Genomic DNA, 20,965 nt, shown 5'->3' with positions numbered 1-20,965 from the left:
ACTATGGTCGTGAAGCATGATCTTAATGTGGATTACACCTTTTAGTTAATTCTGAGAATTCAGAATAGAATTATGAAGCAGGGAGATCTAAGCAAAATGTTATGAGTTTACTTCTGAAACACAGCTACAGTTGTGAGTGTTATATCAGCTGTCATCAGCAATAACACGCATCCAGAGACCTAGTACCTATTCCCAGTGAGCTTATATCATAAAGAAAATGTTATTTGAAACATTTCATAGAATGGGTAAGTAAGAACCAAAAGATTGGCCCACCTAGTTAACTGGATCCCGATCTACTTCCTAACTTATACTGAATGAAATGGTTTTTAGGTTTAACAACTAAATTAGACTGAAATATACAGTTCCTGAAGACAGCTGACCTCAATATTTCTTGACATTGGAGTTCTGTACCTACTATTTAAACATTACTTATTTTCATCTTATTAAAACTTCACTTCTTGACCAGTCAGACAGAAATGGCTTAGAAGCCTTGTAAAGTATCTAGGAACAACAGATAAGGAGGAACAAGGAATCTCTTCAATTGCCAAATGTTTAAGAATCTGGTTTTCTACATTTTCTTTATCATAAATCAACCAGATGAAATATTCATTCACTGGGCATTAGCCCAGTTTTCTATTAATGTCTCAAATTGTGTGCAGGCATGAACAGTAATCAGTATGTTCTTATGACATTCATGTTTGACCCAAGTATTATACAGATCTCCAGAATCTGTCATCCTGACCCTCTAAGTTTGCTGCTGGGACTCTTTTTTAAAGACAGATCCCTTTCAGTCTTTACAACATGTCATTGGAATGAATATCCACATCCTCCACAGATAAATCGCTATGTCCTTATTTACAACTATCCTACCGATGAATAAACTTCGGGAAAACATCTAGATGCCAGCTATCAGATCAAAGACTGCTGATTTTCCCAATGCCTGGTTACATAAAAAAATCAACTAGGAAGAGACAGAACCAAGTCAGATTAAATATAGAGTATGAGAGTATTTCCAGAGGAAAAACTATGATACCACAAAAAACAACTCAGTTTTTAAAATAACAAATTAAAGTAAAATTTGAGGTCAGAAAGGAACACACATTTAAACCTTAGTGATCAAACTGTTCCCTCTAGTTTGAGGTAAGCAGGAAAAACAAACAAACAAACAAACTCTAATTCCCCAGTTATCTTCAAACAGGAGGTGTAGTGGGTTGTTGTAGAAAGAGATTTTTAAGAAATTAGCAAAATGCACATTAGGCTCTCTTTTATATGAAGTCTATTGAAGAAACACACAAGGTCTTAATTCTACTAAGTCCAGTTAATTAGTGTGCATGAGAATCATCTACAGAATTTGGTAAAATTAAGATTCTTGGGGGCTTCCCTGGTGGCACAGTGGTTGGGAGTCTGCCTGCTGATGCAGGGGACGCGGGTTCGTGCCCCGGTCTGGGAGGATCCCACGTGCCGTGGAGCGGCTGGGCCCGTGAGTCATGGCTGCTGAGCCTGTGCGTCCGGAGCCTGTGCTCCGCAAGGGGAGAGGTCATAGTGGTGAGAGGCCCGCGTACCGCAAAAAAAAAAAAAAAAAAAAAAAGGCTCTTGGGCCCCATGACTAGGCATTTTCACTCAGCAGTTATGGCATAGGTCCACAAATTTTTAATGATAATAAACACACTCGGTATATTCATTCTGAGGCAGGAAGCTCAGACATACTGCGTCCAAAATATAGTCCAATGCAGAGTGGCAATATGCTGAAGGAAGAGCCTGCATATCTGATTTAATAATTAGAGTATCCTTCCTTTTCATCCCCAAAGCCCATAGCCAATCAACGCCAGCTCCCAGGTCAGTCAGCTCACCTAAGCAGCGGTAGGGAATCACAATGTGGGCATGGGTCTTGCACTGCTTCCGGCCTCTCTTGCACCAGTTCTGGATGGTCACTGGTTGGTTGGCTTCCACCACATTGGTGATCTGCAGTTCAGGGTAGACCTGGGAGAGCATACAAAAAGGGTAAATCGTTACCTGAGACAGGGCTGGCACATAAGCACCCCTTGAACCGCCACTGTTATTCTAAGGTTTTCAAGCCTGCTCTAATTGTGATCTAGCTTGGGGAATCCAGGGTAAAGAAAAAGATCAAGAACCTATCATTCCATTCAAAACATTAAGCAATATAACTTTTACTTTATTTTACTGCACCCATTCCAGATTAACATATTTTCTAGGGGAGATAAAATAGAAAGGGAGGAGGGGGCCCTCTTAAAAGCATGGGGTCATTTCAATGCAAAATAAACTGGTGTGACGATGATACTCTGTAATACCCTAAATAAATGTTATAGTAGATACACCTGGGAATATTACCATGACTTAAATTCAACCCTCCCATGTCTTACTCAATTAGGCAAATATTTCACATACAGGATATGACACACAGCAAGCTTCCTACATAAAAATCTTTCTCTTTATTCAAAGTAATTTACATAAGAATAATTTATCAAACAGTTATCATGACTGTCATTTAGATAAAGAATTGCATTGATGAATCTCTTCCCTTGAAAATTAAAGCCCTTTGCTCTGATTACTGTTCTCAACAAACCATGGTGTTTACTGAGCACTTGGAAAGAAATGTGAAACTTGATGAACTAAAATATATTTGTGAAAATATCAAATCCCTTCTATTTATTAATAATAGTAGAGATTTGAAGGAAAAATATAAACATAAAAATTTATTTCTAAAATGGGCTTTCCCTTGCATAAATCTTGCATTTCACCAGGATTGCTGTTTTGCCAGTTAAATACAATGAAGAGAGAAAAGCATACGAGAACTGAGGGTAGAACCAAGGGAATGGTTACAATAATGGGCCATGAAATCTAAAGTGGGAATATGAAGGTTGAGATGCACGTTTAAAAGGCTGTAGTATCAATGAGTCCTGGTGTGCACTACAGAATTTTGTCCTAAAGATACCAAAGAAAATGGGGTGGTTAGAAGCAGTACTTGGAGAGTCAGAGAGCTGAAATTAAGATTCTGGGGAAGTTACATTTACTGGTAATTGCAAGGAGTATAACATGAGTATCAGAGGGCATGGCTGAAAAAGAATGATAAAGGCAAGATCACAGGAGGAATGAAAATTAAAAAAACAGAAGCTGGAATCTTGGATCATCAAGGTTGATATTAAAATCACCTAAGAATGGGGCTTCCCTGGTGGCACAGTGGTTAAGAATCCTCCTGCCAATGCAGGGGACACGGGTTCGAGCCCTGGTCCGGGCAGATCCCACATGCCGCGGAGCAACTAAGCCTGTGCGCCACAACTAACTGAGCCTGCGCTCTAGAGCCCATGAGCCACAACTACTGAAGCCCATGCGCCCAGAGCCCATGCTCCGCAGCAAGAGAAGCCACTGCAATGAGAAGCCCGTGTGCTGCAACGAAGAGTAGCCCCCTCTCACTGCAACTAGAGAAAGCCCACAAGCAGCAATAAAGACCCAACACAGCCAAAAATAAATACAAATAAAATAAATAAATTAAAAATCACCTAAGAATTACAAAAGATGCAGTTGACTGAATGACAGAAGGTCAGGACCTAAAACCTTCAAAGATTGCCACTGCAGTAGAAAGAGCTCTCCAGATGCCTCCAACAGGTGGAGGAGAGGGGTAAATTAGTCCAAGACCATGTATTTCACAGTTTGGGTGGGGGACATTTTAGGGAGAAGGAAAAAATGGTTTGGAAGTGAAAATGAGTGAGAAGGAAGACATCCCTACCTCTAGGCACAATGCTATGAGGGTTGCAAGGGAAGAACTACCTGAGGAGGCTACAGGGGAAGCAGTGCCTTTGGGGAAATACCAGGTTTCAGAACAAGAAGATCCTGTCAAACAGTATGGAGGTTCCTTAAAAAACTACAAATAGAACTACCATATGACCCAGCAATCCCACTACTGGGCATATACCCTGAGAAAACCATAATTCAAAAAGAGTCATGTACCAAAATGTTCATTGCAGCTCTATTTACAATAGCCCGGAGATGGAAACAACCTAAGTGTCCATCATCGGATGAACGGATAAAGAAGATGTGGCCCATATATACAATGGAATATTACTCAGCCATAAAAAGAAACAAAATTGAGCTATTTGTAATGAGGTGGATAGACCTAGAGTCTGTCATACAGAGTGAAGTAAGTCAGAAAGAGAAAGACAAATACCATATGCTAACACATATATATGGAATTTAAGAAAAAAAAATGTCATGAAGAACCTAGGGGTAAGACAGGAATAAAGACACAGACCTACTAGAGAATGGACTTGAGGATATGGGGAGGGGGAAGGGTAAGCTGTGACAAAGCGAGAGAGTGGCATGGACATATATACACTACCAAACGTAAAATAGATAGCTAGTGGGAAGCAGCCGCATAGCACAGGGAGATCAGCTCGGTGCTTTGTGACCACCTAGAGGAGTGGGATAGGGAGGGTGGGAGGGAGGTAGATGTAAGAGGGAAGACACATGGGAACATATGTATATGTATAACTGATTCACTTTGTTATAAAGCAGAAACTAACACACCATTGTAAAGCAATTATACTCCAATAAGGATGTAAAAAAAAAAAAAGAAGATACTGTCCACAGTGTGGGTTATGGATAAAGGAATTTTTCTTATGATTGCCAGTCACATTCAAAGAGAGCATGCCATGATCCTGTCTTTATTTGAAATGTTGATATTTTGTTCATTGTGGAGTTTGGGGCATTAATTTTTACTTTTTAGTGCATTAAAGGAGTTCCCTGGTGGCCTAATGGTTAGGATTCTGGGCTTTCACTGCCGTGGCCCAGGTTCAATCCCTGGGCAGGGAACTGGAAATCCCGCAAGCCATGTGAAACAGCCAACAATAAATAAATAAATAAATAAATAAATAAATAAATAAAAGACAAAATGGTTATAATTTTTAAAAATAGTGCATTAAAATATTATTTATCTTGCTTCCTGATTGCCTCACTTGCCTCACCCTTGTCCCAACCCCGAGGTCAATCAATTAAAAAATCAGACACTGATAATGAATAAAAGCTGTGGTACATTCAATGGATTACCTAGCACTAAAAAGAAAGAAGCTATCAAACTATGAAAAGACATGGAGGAATCTTAGTTGAACATTACTTAGTGAAAGAAGCCAGCATGAAAATACATGTATGATTCTAACTACATGACATTCTGGAAAAGGCAAAACTATGGCGACAGTAAAAAGACCAATGGTTACCAGGGGTTAGGGGGAAGGAGGGATGAAGAGGAAGCACATAGAGGATTTGGAGGGCAGTGAAATGATTCTATATGATACTGTAATGGTGAATACATGTCATTATACATTTGTCCAAACCCATAGAATGTACACCACCAAGAGTGGACCTTAAGGTCAACTATGGACTTTGGGTGATAATCACGTGACAATGTAGGTTCATCAATTGAAATAAACGTACTACTATTCTGCTGGGGGATGTTGAGAAAGGGGGAGAAGCTATGCATGAGTCAGGGAAGGGGGTACACAGTAAATCTTTGCACCCTCCTCTCCATTTTGCCACAAACCTAAAACTGCTCTAAAAAAATAAAACGCTTATCAGTGTAGTATAAGGCAAATTCAATGAGGAGGTACATGCTATGAAAACACACAAAAAAGGATATCTAAATCAGATCCTGGGCGGGTACTGAGAAAGTTATTCTTCCAAAACACTTGCCAGTAACTTAGCTCTAAATGGAAACAGCTCCTTCCCTTTATTTTATTTTGTTCTTAAATATCTTAACTCTTCAATGCATGCATTTCAGTCGTAAATAATGCTCAACTTCAAATGCCACTAAAATTTAATATCCCCAGGGTTTTTTCCTATATGATGAAAGGTGAAGAGTGGCTTTTTGTGCAGCAATATAATTCTCCCACCACCTCTCCTTGTTTATTATATCACAAAGTACAGCACTCATGAGTCATAAACTTTATGACACTAGAGAGCTTGCCATGAGGGACACAACATTATGTGCAGTAAAGTGTGCGTTACTATATTTTTCTAAAGGGGTTCTAGCTGCCACTTCACAGAAATATCACCCTGCTGAGGATTTTCTCAGGAGTTTTGTTTTCTATTAAAAAAACTCCTACAGGCACAGTCAAGTCATATTTTCTTCTTTTTAATTTAAAACCAAAAAGTTATCTGTAGGGTACAAATTGATAAGTTAAAAAAAAAAAAAAGGTCTCTTGCTCATGATGTGCTCCATCTTCAGTGTCCTAAGGTATTGCACCAATAATATCTGGTACAACAGAGCAGTAACTTATTCGGTGGATAATTTTCTAGCAGACAGAATTGCATACAGACCAGTTAAGATCAGTGAAGACACGGCTTCTCCCCTGAAGGTCACCAGAGAGCTTCACGAGGTGATCAGCCAAACACAAAATTCCCTTCCAGTTCCCACCCGGAAATCTAGGACATATGTGTTATTTACTGTGCTGCAACTCCTCTCTCCAGAACGTGGACAATGATAATTGTTAATAGGCAGTTGGGGGAGATTATAAAATCTGAACCACGTGACTCCCACACGTAGTTTGCCTACTGCCTTAACAATGGAAACGGAAGTGGCAACTTCCATGCTTCCAGCCACTTTTTTTTTTTTTTTTTTTTTTGCGGTACGCATGCCTCTCACTGCTGTGGCCTCTCCCGCTGCGGAGCACAGGCTCCGGACCCACAGGCCCAGAGGCCATGGCTCACGGGCCCAGCCGCTGCGCATCATGTGGGATCTTCCCGGACCGGGGCACGAACCCGCGTCCCCTGCATCGGCAGGCGGACTCTCAACCACTGCGCCACCAGGGAAGCCCCCCAGCCACTTTTATCCTGAGACAAGGAGTTATTAATTCGACTTTGCCAAAGAGTATAAAAATTTGCTGTTCCCAATTCAGGAGGTGTATTTTAAACAGGGGAGGAACACCAAACATTAAAGTGACAAAACTTCCTCTGAAGCACATCTAGTCCCAGTTAATCACAGTGATTACCACATGCACAAGAAACCTCCAAGTCAGAAAGCAAAAACCAGAACACAAAAACACAACAAAAAACATACTAAAGTTTCTGACAAAAATTCCGAGTACTAGATCTTATTTTTTATTAAGCAGCTCCAGTATATCACCAGAGACAAATAAGCGTTTTTGTGTTACGAGACAAATAAGCATCTTATGTTGAAAAAGTAGCATAGTCTTCGGCAAGAATAAAAATTAAAGTAATTAGGCATGCAAATGTGCTCGTGGTTAGTTGAGTCCCTGACTTTTCACCATAATTAAGTATAAGCATAGCTCAATGTTTTACATTTTCTTTGTGCATCTGACATCTTAACATAGGAAATAAAGATATCTGAGATCCCTAACCTATTTAATTTGCATGTTTTCCAACACATGCAACTGCATGTATTGCTAACACAACAAGCATTGCTGATAATTTGCTAAAACAGCAGGCATTAGCAAAACCCGACTTTTATACAGCCCCCTTCCTTTTCTAAAATGTATCCTATGTGCATCCCAATTATGAGTGACTATTTTTTATTATTAAAAAATTTAGATGACAACAGCTGTATTAAGGAACACTTAAAGCAGAAACAAATCCAGCTTGTGCCAGTTACTTGAAAGGCAAACCATCCTCAGTTCCTACAAACCTTCCTGAATTACACAGGCAGCCGCTGAAGAAATACACACCCTGTGCCCCAAACACACTCTTCTTAAGACCCTAACACCACACTTCAGATGCCCAGGCCCCGTAGGGTCTCCCATGTGGACAAACCTCCTCCACTCACAGTGTAATAGATGTCAATCCTTCTCTCCCACTTCAGGAATGCTTTATTGTATTTATCGCAGTGCTCGTCACATTGGGGTTAGGTACACACGTGCCCCACCTCCCCAGTGAAAATACACTTTCCAAGGGCAGGAAACACAATTTCCTCCTCCTTCTGTTGCTCCACCTTCATTAACGTTGGTTTAAGGTGATCAGGAGGCTGCCAACATGCCTGCCCCTCTCTGCAGCGCTCTAGCCCCCCATCCTCTGGAAGAGCACTCATTAGTGACCATATTTTAACTCTGCAGCTCCGGCCCCATAGCTGGTTACAGCCTGAGGAAAGCACACTGAGGACGGCATTCTCCTTCCTCGAGAGTTGTGAACTAACACATCCAGGCTCTGGTTAGATGAGGGAGGATACACGGCTGGCAGGCAGGGTAAGTCATAGCCAGAGATGGTGCCTGTCAAAACCCGCAGGGGAATGGGAACTAGGCCTCTGGAAGAAGCAGGGAAATAAGAGGTACAGAGAGAGAAGCTAAGATGCGACAGCTGTGTACCCAAGACAGAGATAGCGGACAAGACAGGGACCACCTGAGCACCTCTAACGCCAGCGAGGCGTGCCGCGTCTCCTTCAATAAGCCCCCTTTTAAACATAAGCTATTTTGGTAGCTTTATTTCCCTTCCGAATGAACAACACCCAAGAAAAACGCCCAGCTCAAAAGTTGGTTCACTAATGTTCCCTTCCCTGATCACTTCAACCTCTGAATCCAAAGCATTTTATCCGATCGCTTGTATTTGATCACCGACCACTTTCCACCTCCTATTACACTGATGTGTCTTCCTGACCCATTAGAACATACACTCCTTGAAGGCAGGGACAATATGATTCATTTTTGTGTTCCCTCAATGGTGGTCAACACTGTGATAGCACAGTAAGTGCCTGATAAATAGGTGATTATTTCTTGCTAAGTTCAGTCCATTAGACATAGGGAAATTTAGTATATATTAAGCTCCCATTGGGTATTATCAATGTATCTCTTAAAAAAGATTATCTGAATAGTATGATATTATAGTTGGATTATAAGCTTTTGAGAAAAATAAGCACTCAGTGCCTTCTAATATTATTCTTCCAAGTATGATGTAGCAACTTTTACCAGTGATAACGTCTTATATAAAAAGCAACAGATTAATGTTAATAAATGTTAATAAATACACAGCTGAGGAAGATACTTAGGAAGATTAAAAGCCAAGCTCTCACTTAGGCTAAGGAGGCCCATCTGACTGGCCCAGGCATCTGTAACAAGCAGTTATTTTGGCCATACAAACATGTTTTATCTTTGAAAGCAAATCTATCTGTACATATATTTAAAAAAAAATTTTAAGTGAACTGAAGAAATTTCAAATACTAACAACCAAGAGAGGTAGAGTAGAAACAATCTTAGATCCATATTAGAAGGCTGTAGTTGGTAACTTAATTGGTTTTCCTCACTACAGAAAACTACCTTAAAATTTGGTCACCATCAGAACATTTTCATTCTAAATTTTAAAAATCTAGAGTCTCCCTTTCTCTCCCTCTCTCTCTCCCTCTCTCTCTCTCTCTCTCTCTCTCTGTCTATCCAAATTGAAAATATATTAATCTCAGACAAGATGACATTTAAGTTGTTAAATACACAAACCAAGAAAATACATGGATGATATTTAAGAAAGCCAAGAACATATAGGTATATATACAGAAATATAAAAAATATTTAAGACATATATTGTTAGAGTCCTACAAAAACTTTCCTTTATTTGCAACATTAAGGACAAACAGAAAAGTGAAAAAAAAAAAAAAAAAAAAAAAAAAAGAAATATGTGGGCTTCCCTGGTGGCGCAGTGGTTGAGAGTCCGCCTGCCGATGCAGGAGACACGGGTTTGTGCCCCGGTCCGGGAAGATCCCACACGCCGCGAAGCGGCTAGGCCCGTGAGCCATGGCCGCTGAGCCTGCGCGTCCGGAGCCTGTGTTCCGCAACGGGAGAGGCCACAACGGTGAGAGGCCCGCGTACCGCAAAAAAAAAGGACAAACAGGGGACCCCTCGGAGTATCCTTTTGCAACAGGCCACCTGGGACAAGGGATTAATTCATTCCAAAGTCATATTTACACACAACTAGATTCCAAATGACCAAGGATATTTCAGGAACACAAAATCAAATGTGGCTAATAAAAAGCTGTAAACAGAGTTAATGGTCAGGGTCATGGGAATTGCTCCTAATTCTGAAAAAATTTACTTACTGTTCTTTCTAGTCTTTCAACATTTCAAATCAATTTTTAATCAAATTCTCCAGTATATTCCTTTTTGAAAAAATATGCTAGAAATTATGTAGTGTTATTAAAATGGTGTTTTAAACATGTGAGTTAGAAGTCAATAAGTAACGTGTGTTCCTTTAGTTCATCTTAATCAATTTACAGCTGTGCAAAAGGGCTAAGCAACACATCTATCTGCACAAGGGGCTTTCTAAAAATAATGTGGACTGTGAAGGAGGTAAGATAGAGAACTGGGATTCCAGACTTCTCAAAGAACAAGAGTGACTAGATTTTATAATTATTGGAGTGATAAGCACAGGGGGCATTCATTATACTATTCTTTCTACCTTTACATATGCTTGAAATTTTGAATTAAAAAGAACTAAAAGTTAAAAAACTAGTCCAGTGGAAACAAAGTCAGACTTCTAAATTTACATTACAAGTGAAAAAACAAAAATATAAACAAATCAAGATCTTAATTGTAAATGCATGATGGCACCTAGGTAGCATGTATGAACAAATACATGAAACAAAAAATCAAACTCTATAGTAAAATGGTATAGAGGTAGCCTAATCATAGGATATTTTCATCCTGTGAAAGTTGTACATATCAATTTCTTTTCCAAAGAACATATCCAAGAGGAGTATAAAAAATATATGTAATTGAAGGTTTATTATGTGTCTGAATCATTGCAAATGTTTTATGTGTAGCAGGTCATGTAAACCTCTATCAGTTGATAATGGCTCCATTTCATAGAAGATGAAATTGATGAAGTCAGAACACAATAATGAAAGTAGGTGACATCTCTGTTACGGTTTATCACAGGAAATTAAATATATAGTCTCCTGTGCTATACAGTAGGACCTTGTTGTTTATCCATTCTATATATAATAATTTGCATCTGCTAATCCCAAACTCCCAATCCTTCCCTCCTCCACCCCCCTTCCCCTTGGCAACCACAAGTCGATTCTCTATGTCTGAGTCTGTTTCTGTTTTGTAGATAAGCTCATTTGTGTCATAATTTAGATTCCACACATCACTTTGCTGTACAGCAGAAATTGACACAGCACTGTAAATCAACTATACTTCAATAAAATAAATTAAAAAAAGAAAATTTATCATAAGCTTTAAAAAAAAGTAGATGATATCTCTGAGCGCTCAAAGAGTGTATCAATTCTAAGTTCTAAACTACTTCCACTTCAGAGTCTAAGCCAAAACAAAGCGTGTGCTAAACAATATATTTTTGTTTCTGGATTAAAATAACATAGTCTCTCCTTTAAAATTTTCTGGAACACGAAGAAAAATAACATCTTAAATTGTTTCTCAACATAAATTCTTGTAATAATGAGAGATATTGGAGACAATATCTAATTTAATTGAGAAAGAGAACTGGAAACTGAAGTTGTTCTCTGATTACAATGTTTTTTTAAGTTATTTTATTTAATTTATTTATTTTTGGCTGCATTGGGTCTTCGTTGCTGCGTGCAGGCTTTCTCTAGTTGCGGTCAGGGGGGCCACTCTTCGTTGTGGTGAGCGGGCTTCTCATTGCAGTGGCTTCTCTTGTTGCAAAGCATGGGCTCTAGGTGTGTGGGTTTCAGCAGTTGTGGCATGCGGGCTCAGTAGTTGTGGCTCGCGGGCTGTAGAGCACAGGCTCAGTAGATGTGGCACATGGGCTTAGTTGCTCCGCGGCATTCCCGGACGAGGGCTTGAAGCCATGTCCCCTGCGTTGGCAGGCGGATTCTTAACCACTGCGCCACCAGGGGAGCCCTCAGATTACAATTTAATGAGGTGCTGGGAAGCAAGATGTAGCTGATGAAACACCAGTGCAATAATGGAAAGTACGTGCAGTGCTGTGTTTTCACAATGATGACCTTATCTAAGAGCAAGGCACAGAAAATGTTTCAGGGCACCAGCCTATTTCCCAATAACGTGGCCCAAGTCTGTTTCTGACACTGTATGTAAATATATTGTCATATGCATACATTCATACTTAGAATTGGAAAATATTGCGCAAGAACTTTGTACGACGTGTAAGTCAGTCATACCAACGTGCTGAATGTAAAGACAAATGAGGAAGGTACGGACACCAAAATAAATAGGACAGGACACGAATGTGAAAACACAAACAGATGTGTCCACGTACAGCCAAGATCCTCATTCTCTCTCTGTCAATTTATGTCTAATTTTCTAATTTTTAAAATGTCAAATCTATTGTTAATCAAGTATACTCCAATATAAAATAAAAATAAAAAAAGATATATAAAAAAACAAACTTTAAAAAAATGTCCAATCTATACAAGATTATTTGTTATTTGTACCTCAATAAAGCTAAAAAGAAAAATATATTACGGAAAAAACATTTTAAATAAATAAATAAGGCGGCAAATATAAAAGTCCGTAGTGTTACTGCAAATATGTAATAACTGAGTATGTATTTAGGAAAGAGCTAGACAGTAACAAGGACAAATGTTAAATCAAACATTAATCTCATTAAATGAAAACTGTGTGGGAAAAAATATCCAAACTGGTTTCATCTCTTTTACCTCTGAATCCTATGGTTTATGCAAGCAATCCTTATAAGCATACAGACCAATAATGCAGAAAATATATCTGTACTCGTGGATAGATAGCTGGATACCTCTACTTAAAATTTTTCACTTAATATGAATTTTTGCATCTTTCAAATACCAAAACAACAATGCATAGGTGCCTGTCATCTATGGGTCAATTTTAAGCTCACAAAGGTAGACGGCACACAGAACAAAATAATAATGGCCAAGAATGTTCCACAGCTTCTACCATAGTAGTGTGTCTATGATATGCCCTCAAAGATGGTTAGATTAAAAGGATCTCGTGTTGTTATTTTTTAAATTAATTTTAACTTCACATTACTATAGAATGAAGGCAGGCAGGTTGACAAACAAGTCTCATCTGGGAGTCCCTGTCATGTTATATATTTTAGAGTAGACAGCTGGGCAAAGGAAATGGCTTTGTTTTAACTCATCAGCTTTTGTTTGGTCCAGGCACTGGTGTGCTTTGTTCGGCGATCCTGTTAACTTACAGACAAAACAACTGTTCATTTAGAGCAAGAAGGTTAAAGAAACGGAAAACACATACTGTTAACTGTGGAAAAGAAAACACTTAGGAAAAAGAAAGTATACCCATAATCTAATAGAAAGACTAGAAGCAAAGCCACATTCACCTAAGTTTCCCAGCTGGAAATCTCTGCCAGCACTTGAGGCTTAACCTGTTCAAAGCTCCCTCCAGAGACTTGCTCCCAGTGTAAGTTAGCAGAGCCGTGGACACCTGCTCTAAGCCCCTGCCTCCCAGGATGTGTTCTGCATGTTAGGGATGCAGAGGGTTGAAGAGCCTGTGTTTTAAGTTCTCTCCTTAAAAAAAGAGGAAGAACAGTACTGGGACTTACACAATTTCTCGTTGAATTGACCATATTTAACTTTTACAATACACTCCTGTGTGCTCCTATCATAAAAGGAGGACGTGGTCTAAGATTGGTTAGGCAGCTTTCCTGGACTGCTCAGGTGTCAAAGAGCAAAGGCTGCATCTGAATGAAGGTTTGATAGGGAAGCCCATGCTTTGCCTTCACTGCGCTTGACCCTAAGGGCTCCCTTATAACAGCATCTTGGGGTATCTCATATGTGCTCATCTATACAACAAGGATGGGCAGAATGATCTTTCCTATCCCTTTCACACCAGCATCTTGAGATTGGAATTCCCTTCTCTCCCCAATCCAGATCAACCTTAGATATAGGCTAATTTTTCCAAAAGTGTCTTGACCAGAAAACACTCCTGCTAAAAACAATCCCATAGCCCTTACTCATCTCTAGAATTAGATCCCAAAACCCAGATTTACAATCAAGATCCTCTACTTTACAGCCCCATTCTACATTTTCAGTTTCCTAAATTCTTTTCTCAATTTATCTAATTGTGTGTTTAGAAGCTCCTATGAGACAAGAATGTTGTCTGGCCACTCAGCAACACCTGACACGAAATCTTATCTTGAATCAGGAAATATCTGCTCAATTTGCCTGAATTAAATTTGGGACAGAATAAAACTCTTCAGATGAAGAACTGAAGTATACTTCCAATATTTTCTTCTCTCAACCTAAAGCCTTTGGTTTAAATAAAACAATGTTGTTTTTCTTCCTTTTTAAACCTCATTTCATTCAAAAGAAAGAGGACAACAAAATCTAAAAATTCTAATTTTTCTTCCTAGGCTTTATAATGTATGTTTCATGGGGAATATTATCCTAGTTTTGATCTACTTATAAGACTTCTAGGTTCCTTAGGCCAATACCTGGGTAATGTAACAGTTCATTAAGGCAAGTGGCCACCTTAGGCTGTTAAATGATGAATAATTTACATAGTTATTTTCAAGTTGTTTCTGCGATGGCAGCACTTTCTATATCTAGTATAGAATGAAGGAAAGGAACTTTTTTCTACCAAAGGGCCACAGAGGACAATAATCGTCAAGGGAACATCTGTTGTCATCTATTACTGCACACAAACTATGCCAAAACTTAATAGCTTCAAACAGTAAGCATTTCTTATCTCACACAGTTTCTGGGCCTGAGGAGTCTGGAAGAGACTGAGCTGAGTGATCCCGTCTCTTACAAGGGTGCAGTCAAGATGTCAGCTGGGGCTGAGGTCAAACGAAGGCTTGACTAGGCTACAGGATCCACTTCCAAGTGGTTCATTCATTGCCTGGCAAGCGAGTGATGGCTGCTGGCAGAAGCACCGAGGTCCTCAGCACATGCACATCCCTACAGTGCTGCTTGAATGTCCTCATGACATGGCGGCTGGCTTCCACCATAGCAAAAGTATGTAAGGTAGAAGCCATGTGCTCTTTATGATCCAGCCTCAAATGTCATACACGTCATTTCTGTAATATCCTCCTGCACACTGCGGGAGGAGACTAAGGACTACGTGTGGATGCGAATACGGGGAGGGAGGCAAGCACTGTTGGGAACCATCTTGGAGGTTAGCCACCACATAATAATTTAGAATTCCTCACAATTCTGTGAGTTGACTGAGTGATTCTTCACATGGTGTTGTCAGCTAGAGTACTGCAAGGAAGCCTGCAAAGTCCATCCTGGCCTTGCATACGTGGCTGGTGCTGGCAGCTGCCTGGGAGCTCAGGTAGGGCTATTGAATGAGGGCCTCCATTCTCTTCTACTTGGGCGTCTCCACATGGCTGCCTTCCCAGAGTGCAAAAGGAGACACTTCTAGGCCGAATTAAGGCTTAGACCCAGAACTAAACCAGCACCACTACCACTCTATTCTACTGGTTAAAGCAAGTCTCGTGTCCAACCAAGATTGAAGGGGAGGTTGTAACTGCTAGAAAACATAATTCATCAACAGTCAACAGTAGAACATATTAACACAGGGTCACATAAAGAACCATCTAGGGTTGCTTCCTGTTTTCAGGAAGTGTACTTAGTGATCATTTAGTACATTTAACTGAATATTTAAGGCCCTGCTATATGTTTATCACTCTACTATTGAGCATTATCATGGCACCTACATCTCAAATGGGTAAAAACAAACTGAGGGCAAATTTGGACTGAGGGCCAGCAACCCCTAACTCTTGCTTAAAAGTTTCTTTAGGATTCTATCAATGGAAAGAAACAGTCTCTGCAGGAGGAGACCACAAGGCCATTTCAGGAGAGGTTCTTTCAGTGTAGAGAGCAGGGCAGAACATCTGCCCTATTCACTTCCAATCTCTCTGCCAACAACAGGCTGTCCACAAGCAGTTACTAAATGACAAACCACATGCTCTGATTCAGAGCCGAGTGTTGCATAAAATGCTTTGTAAAGCATGATCTCTAGAAACAGTAATTCTCAGTGACACTTTAGGCCTAAAATCCTTTTGCCCAAAGGAGCGAAAGTAAGTCCTAGTCTTAGCTCAGGCTGCCATAACAAATTACCGTAGACCAGGTGGCTTAAATAACAGGAATTTATTTTCTCACAGTTCTGGAGGCTGGAAGTCTAAGATAAGGGTACCAGCATGGTTGGGTTCTGGTGAAGGTTCTCTTCCTGGCTTGCAGATTGCCACCTTCTCTCTAGGTTCTCACATTATCTTTTTGTGTGAACAGTCAGAGAAAGCAAACTGTGCAAGCTCTCTGGTGTCTTTTCTTATAAGGGCACTAATCCCATCACAAAGCCCCCATCGTCATGACCTCATCTAACCTTGATTACCTACCAAAGGCTCCATCTCCAAATACCATCCCATTGGACCTTAAAGCTTCACCATATGAATTTTGGGAAAGACACAAACATTACATCTATAGCAGTCCTCAATACACATTTGATGAAAAAAAAAAAAAATGAAAGAATAGTGCTGACTGTGCTAATAAAAAAATGTAAAGAAAATTTTTATATTTCAAATATGCAAGTATTTGAATGATGACTGGGCACAAACATAACTATTATGATTGGGGAACAGGAGGGAATTTATGGGTACCAAGAATGTGTATGCTATGAGATCAAACGCTGATTACGCAAACCTAAGTTTCAAACTACCTTCCCAATCAAACGTTATAAGGGCTTTACAAGAGCAAAGGTAAAAGACTCGATTTTTACTGTTTTCTCCCTAATCTTGCCCTTGACCAACAACAGGACCAAAGAAATCAGGAGGCAAAAATGCCAACATTAATAATAACAACAAAACAACCAACAGCAGGGAATACAAACTGAGAGGAACATGAAACTATGAAAGATATGGACTAGATAATTCACTATCAAAAAAAAATATATTTGACACATCATATTAAGCTAAGCACCAACAGATACGATGTGCAGCTATACAAGTGAGTTAAATTGGTTAGCAAAAGGTCAAAAAGAGGTCACGGTCTTGAGTTCAGTTGGTTTCATTCTGTCCTAGGACCACAGACTGCTCACAGCTGCCTCTCTGACTCAGACAGCTGTCTCTAAAACATCTGTGTTTTGGTCACAAGAGGGACTGAGAACATAAAGAAAAAAATGATTCATCACGACTGAGAGAAAGTAATCAGTAAATGAATAGCACTGTAAATGGTGACAGTAATGGGTTTTGTACATTTTAAAAAAAGGGAATTTGCACAATGATGCCAGAATATAGTGGATAAGCATCTTCATGGTGCTGAACAAAAATACTTGTCAACCTGGAATTCTATACATAACTAAACTATTGTTCAATAAGAACAACTTCTGGAAATAACTAAGTAAGATGACAGGCACCCAAAAAAATAGAGGAATCAAAATAAACATTATGGGAATAGAGATGCTTTGGTGAAAGGATTTGCTGTAAACACTGAATCCAGTTAAAGACAGAACCTACGACTGTGAGAATTGTGACAATAGAACAGACCATAATATTAAACTTCAAAAATATAAAAATAATATAGCTTACAAAATCTGTGAGAAGGGGAGTTTGAAAAATTATGAACATTATTTTCTTTGGCTTTCTTAGCAGGGAGTCAATTAACTGTCTAAAATAAAAATATGGAGCTAAAAGAAAATAAAGGAAAATAAACATTTTCCAATAACACACACAAAATTTCAATCCTACAAATGAAACTATTATTTCTAATTATAAAAGAAAAATTTTAGACTACCTACAAAGTGGAAAGTGGCAGAAAGACCCTAAAATATCAATAAGCAATGTTCTAGATAGTTTAGGATGCACCATTCAATAGAAAAAGTTGAACACTGTTTAAATGTTCTGAGTGAATACCTCTCCAACACCCACCCCCCAATACCTTCCCCAAAGCTGGTTAAAGTCATGATGTGAATTCCCTCAGCTACCTACTCTCCAACCTATAAAACTTTTAAAAGGCACTGTGTGTTTCTAAGCCCATTGTGTTGGGCTTTGGTCATTATCCTATTTTGCCCCCATGCCACTCTTCAACCTTTTTTCTGGCAAGAGCTCCTCTCCCCACACCAGTTGGCTCTGGTTGGGATGCCAAACAAGCCATACACCCTCATGACCAAGGTGGGCCAGTCCCAGTACATACTGAGTCCTTGTGGATATGGTGACTAGTCCAAAGATAGATGGGTGACTGAAAGCAGGACCAACGAGAACCCTATCTGGGAATTAGAATGCACACTGGCAGAATGGGGTTGGAAATCCAAACTGGAACAACAAACTCCCAGAGTTGCCATCTTCCCTGGCCTCCTAAAGGAAGCCATCTTTGCAGGAGAAAATGAGGTGAACATAAAGGAGAAAGGATAAGCGGAAAACAAGAGACCCCAACAGAGAAATTCCAGGCAGCACTGAGTCTCAGTTTCGATATCTGAGGACCCAGTTACTGGTTGCCTTTTTAAAAATTCTGTAAGCTATACCTACCCCAAGATCCTCTCCATCAATGGGAGAAAATATTCTCCATGTACGAGTAGATTTCAATCACCTGACAACATAAACTGCCTAATTAACCCACCCTGACTATTTCCCCATCTTTTATTCTCTTTTCTAAGACTCAGCCAGTCACTAGTTTTCTTATGATGGATCTACCTTTCCTACAGTTTAGTGTAAGCTTCCCTCAGCTAAAGTTCCTTCCCTTTAAAAACAAAGCCCAACAAAAAACAAAGCCTTTCCCTTTACCATGAATTGCCCACAGGCTCTTTGCCTCTTGGACTTTCCTCAGAGAGACCACAGATGGCATCAACACCCATACATGTTATTCTTCCTGGAACCTACTGTAATTTGACTCTTCCCATGCTATTCCCTTGAAATTTCTATCTTAAAGATCAATAATGAACTTTTATTTGCCAAATTAGGAGACTGTTTTATTATTAAAAATGTCCATAATTCAGAAAGGGGCAAAAGAGATTATGTACTGGGTATTCTAGCAGTGAAATGCAGGTGTTGTCTTCCAGAGCCTGGGGTGGTAGGGGAAAAGATGACCTGATTAAACAGGGTATGTTCTTCTGATTGACTCTCTATAGGCTACTTTACAACCCTGTAGGAGTAGATACTGTAGATACTTGATAGCAATGCAAATGTTTTCTGTCTCATGCAATGCAGATCAGATAATTCCTGTTCACAGCCACGTGAATGAAGTTTGTTGAAAAAGGATTTAAATCTCTTCAAGTCAAACTGGTTAACATCTTACAGGTTACCTCATCAATTAATGAATTGAGTAAAAGTTTTGATACGCATTCATTTTGCAAGGCAGTCATGAGTTGCCTTGTCAAAAATTATACTTCAGTCACTTCTGTCTGCATCACACTTGCACTCTCATCATCACCCAGAGATACAAGTCTGAAGGAGGAAGAGAGAACCACTGGACTCTAGAAAAGTATTCATATAATCATCTTGCACTAAAATATTTTTAATGAAAGACGTATTTAAAAGGCCCCAAATAAGCCTCTCTAACTCCCAAGCACCAGTAAAATTCTGGGGGAAGGTCTGGAGGGACTCTTCACTTCCACTTCCCTCTCCCACTTGCTAGATCATGGGATCTAAGACCCTTACAGCCCAGAGTCACTGGTGGAATGGGGCGGGGCAGGACAGCAACAGTGTTCAATGGAAATATAATATAATGGAAACATAATGCCAGTGTAATGTTAAATTCCACAGTAGCTACACTGAAAAGTAAAAAGACACAGTTGAAATTCATTTTAATAACATACATATTCACAATTTAGTAACATATACATGATGTTTACAACAGTATATACAAAATATTATCATTCCAATATGCAATCAATATGAAATTATTGATGTGATTATTTTATACTCTCTTCATGTAAATCTTTGAATATGGTATTTATTGATATCTTACACTTATAGCACACATTATAGCCACAATGCAGGCACTCGACAGCCATGCGCCGCTAGTGGCTACTGCCCTGGACAGCTCCAGAGTAGAGGCTCCAGTTGGGTCCCAGGGAACTGAGAAACTAGATATGAGGTCAGAGTGACAAAGCAAGAGGGTGGCTTTTGTTTTTGTTTATTTTTTTCAGGGTCAGAGTGCTCATATTGACCAGCCTTCTGACTCAGCCCTTCATGATGACTCACAATAAAGTGGTGATTGATAAGTTTATTTATTTTTTTTAAATTTAAAATTAATTCTTATTGGAATATTGTTGATTTACAATGTTGTGTTAGTTTCTGCTGTACAGCATAGCGAATCAGTTATACATATACATATATCCACTCTTTAGAGTGGATATATGTATATGTATCTTTGGATACATATACATCGAATATGTGATTCTGTAGAATCAATCTATAGATTGATTCTATAGAATCAATCTTTAGATTCTATTCCCATATAGGTCATTACAGAGTACTGAGTAGAGTTCCCTGTGCTATACAGTACGTTCTTATTAGAGGGTGACTTTTGGAAATGCTAATGTACAGTCATTCTCTTTCTTTTAAAATAATAAACACCTTCCATGACACATCCTGGTGTTACAGAATAGAGATCAAATTCATTAAAAGGGTCCACAAGGCCTGATGGTCTGGCCCTTTCTTAACTTCTCTAGCCTAATGTTTGTCTAATCCATCTTAAGACTCTGGCCTGTTGTGTATCATTGTACAAGACCTCAGTGGGTGGTAAACTGAGATAGGCAGATATAACCAGAATTTCAAGACAAAGGAGAAACAACCAAAGGGCTCACTTTCCTCGCCCTACCTCCACCCCATGGTCACCAACAATCTGGCAAAGGCTGGGACTACGAAGAACCACTCTGTGGCTTATCCCTGGGACAAACAACAGACTAAAACAGGAAGCGAAGTTACCCAGGCATTAGTGGGATCTCTAAGTGGAGTGGGAATAGGGTTGTTCTCAGGGTCATGAAGAGTAATTTTTATAGAGTCATCATACAAATGTAAAAACATCTGATTATTCATGACTGACACTGAAGAAAAACTTAGATGCCAACTACGATATATACATCAAAATAGCCAT

At 39.4% G+C, this 20,965-nt stretch overlaps 1 protein-coding gene across 6 annotated transcripts in view; it reads right to left on the bottom strand.

Annotated features, from left to right (window-relative positions):
* The window catches only part of APP (amyloid beta precursor protein), a 277,800-nt gene that overhangs the window by 197,470 nt on the left and 59,365 nt on the right, over positions 1–20,965 (bottom strand). For all 6 annotated transcript variants that reach the window (XM_089910361.1, XM_089910360.1, XM_022573753.3 and 3 more), the window contains exon 3: positions 1,851–1,980. In XM_089910361.1, coding sequence (XP_089766487.1) covers positions 1,851–1,980 — 130 coding nt within the window. The remainder of the gene's footprint in view (positions 1–1,850; positions 1,981–20,965) is intronic.

This window comes from Delphinapterus leucas, chromosome 4, assembly GCF_059928025.1.
Source record: "Delphinapterus leucas isolate spDelLeu-1000000601 "Yukka" chromosome 4, BTC_Dleu_Yukka2, whole genome shotgun sequence".
Lineage (NCBI taxonomy): Eukaryota > Metazoa > Chordata > Mammalia > Artiodactyla > Monodontidae > Delphinapterus > Delphinapterus leucas.
This window is presented reverse-complemented; position numbering and strand designations above follow the sequence as displayed.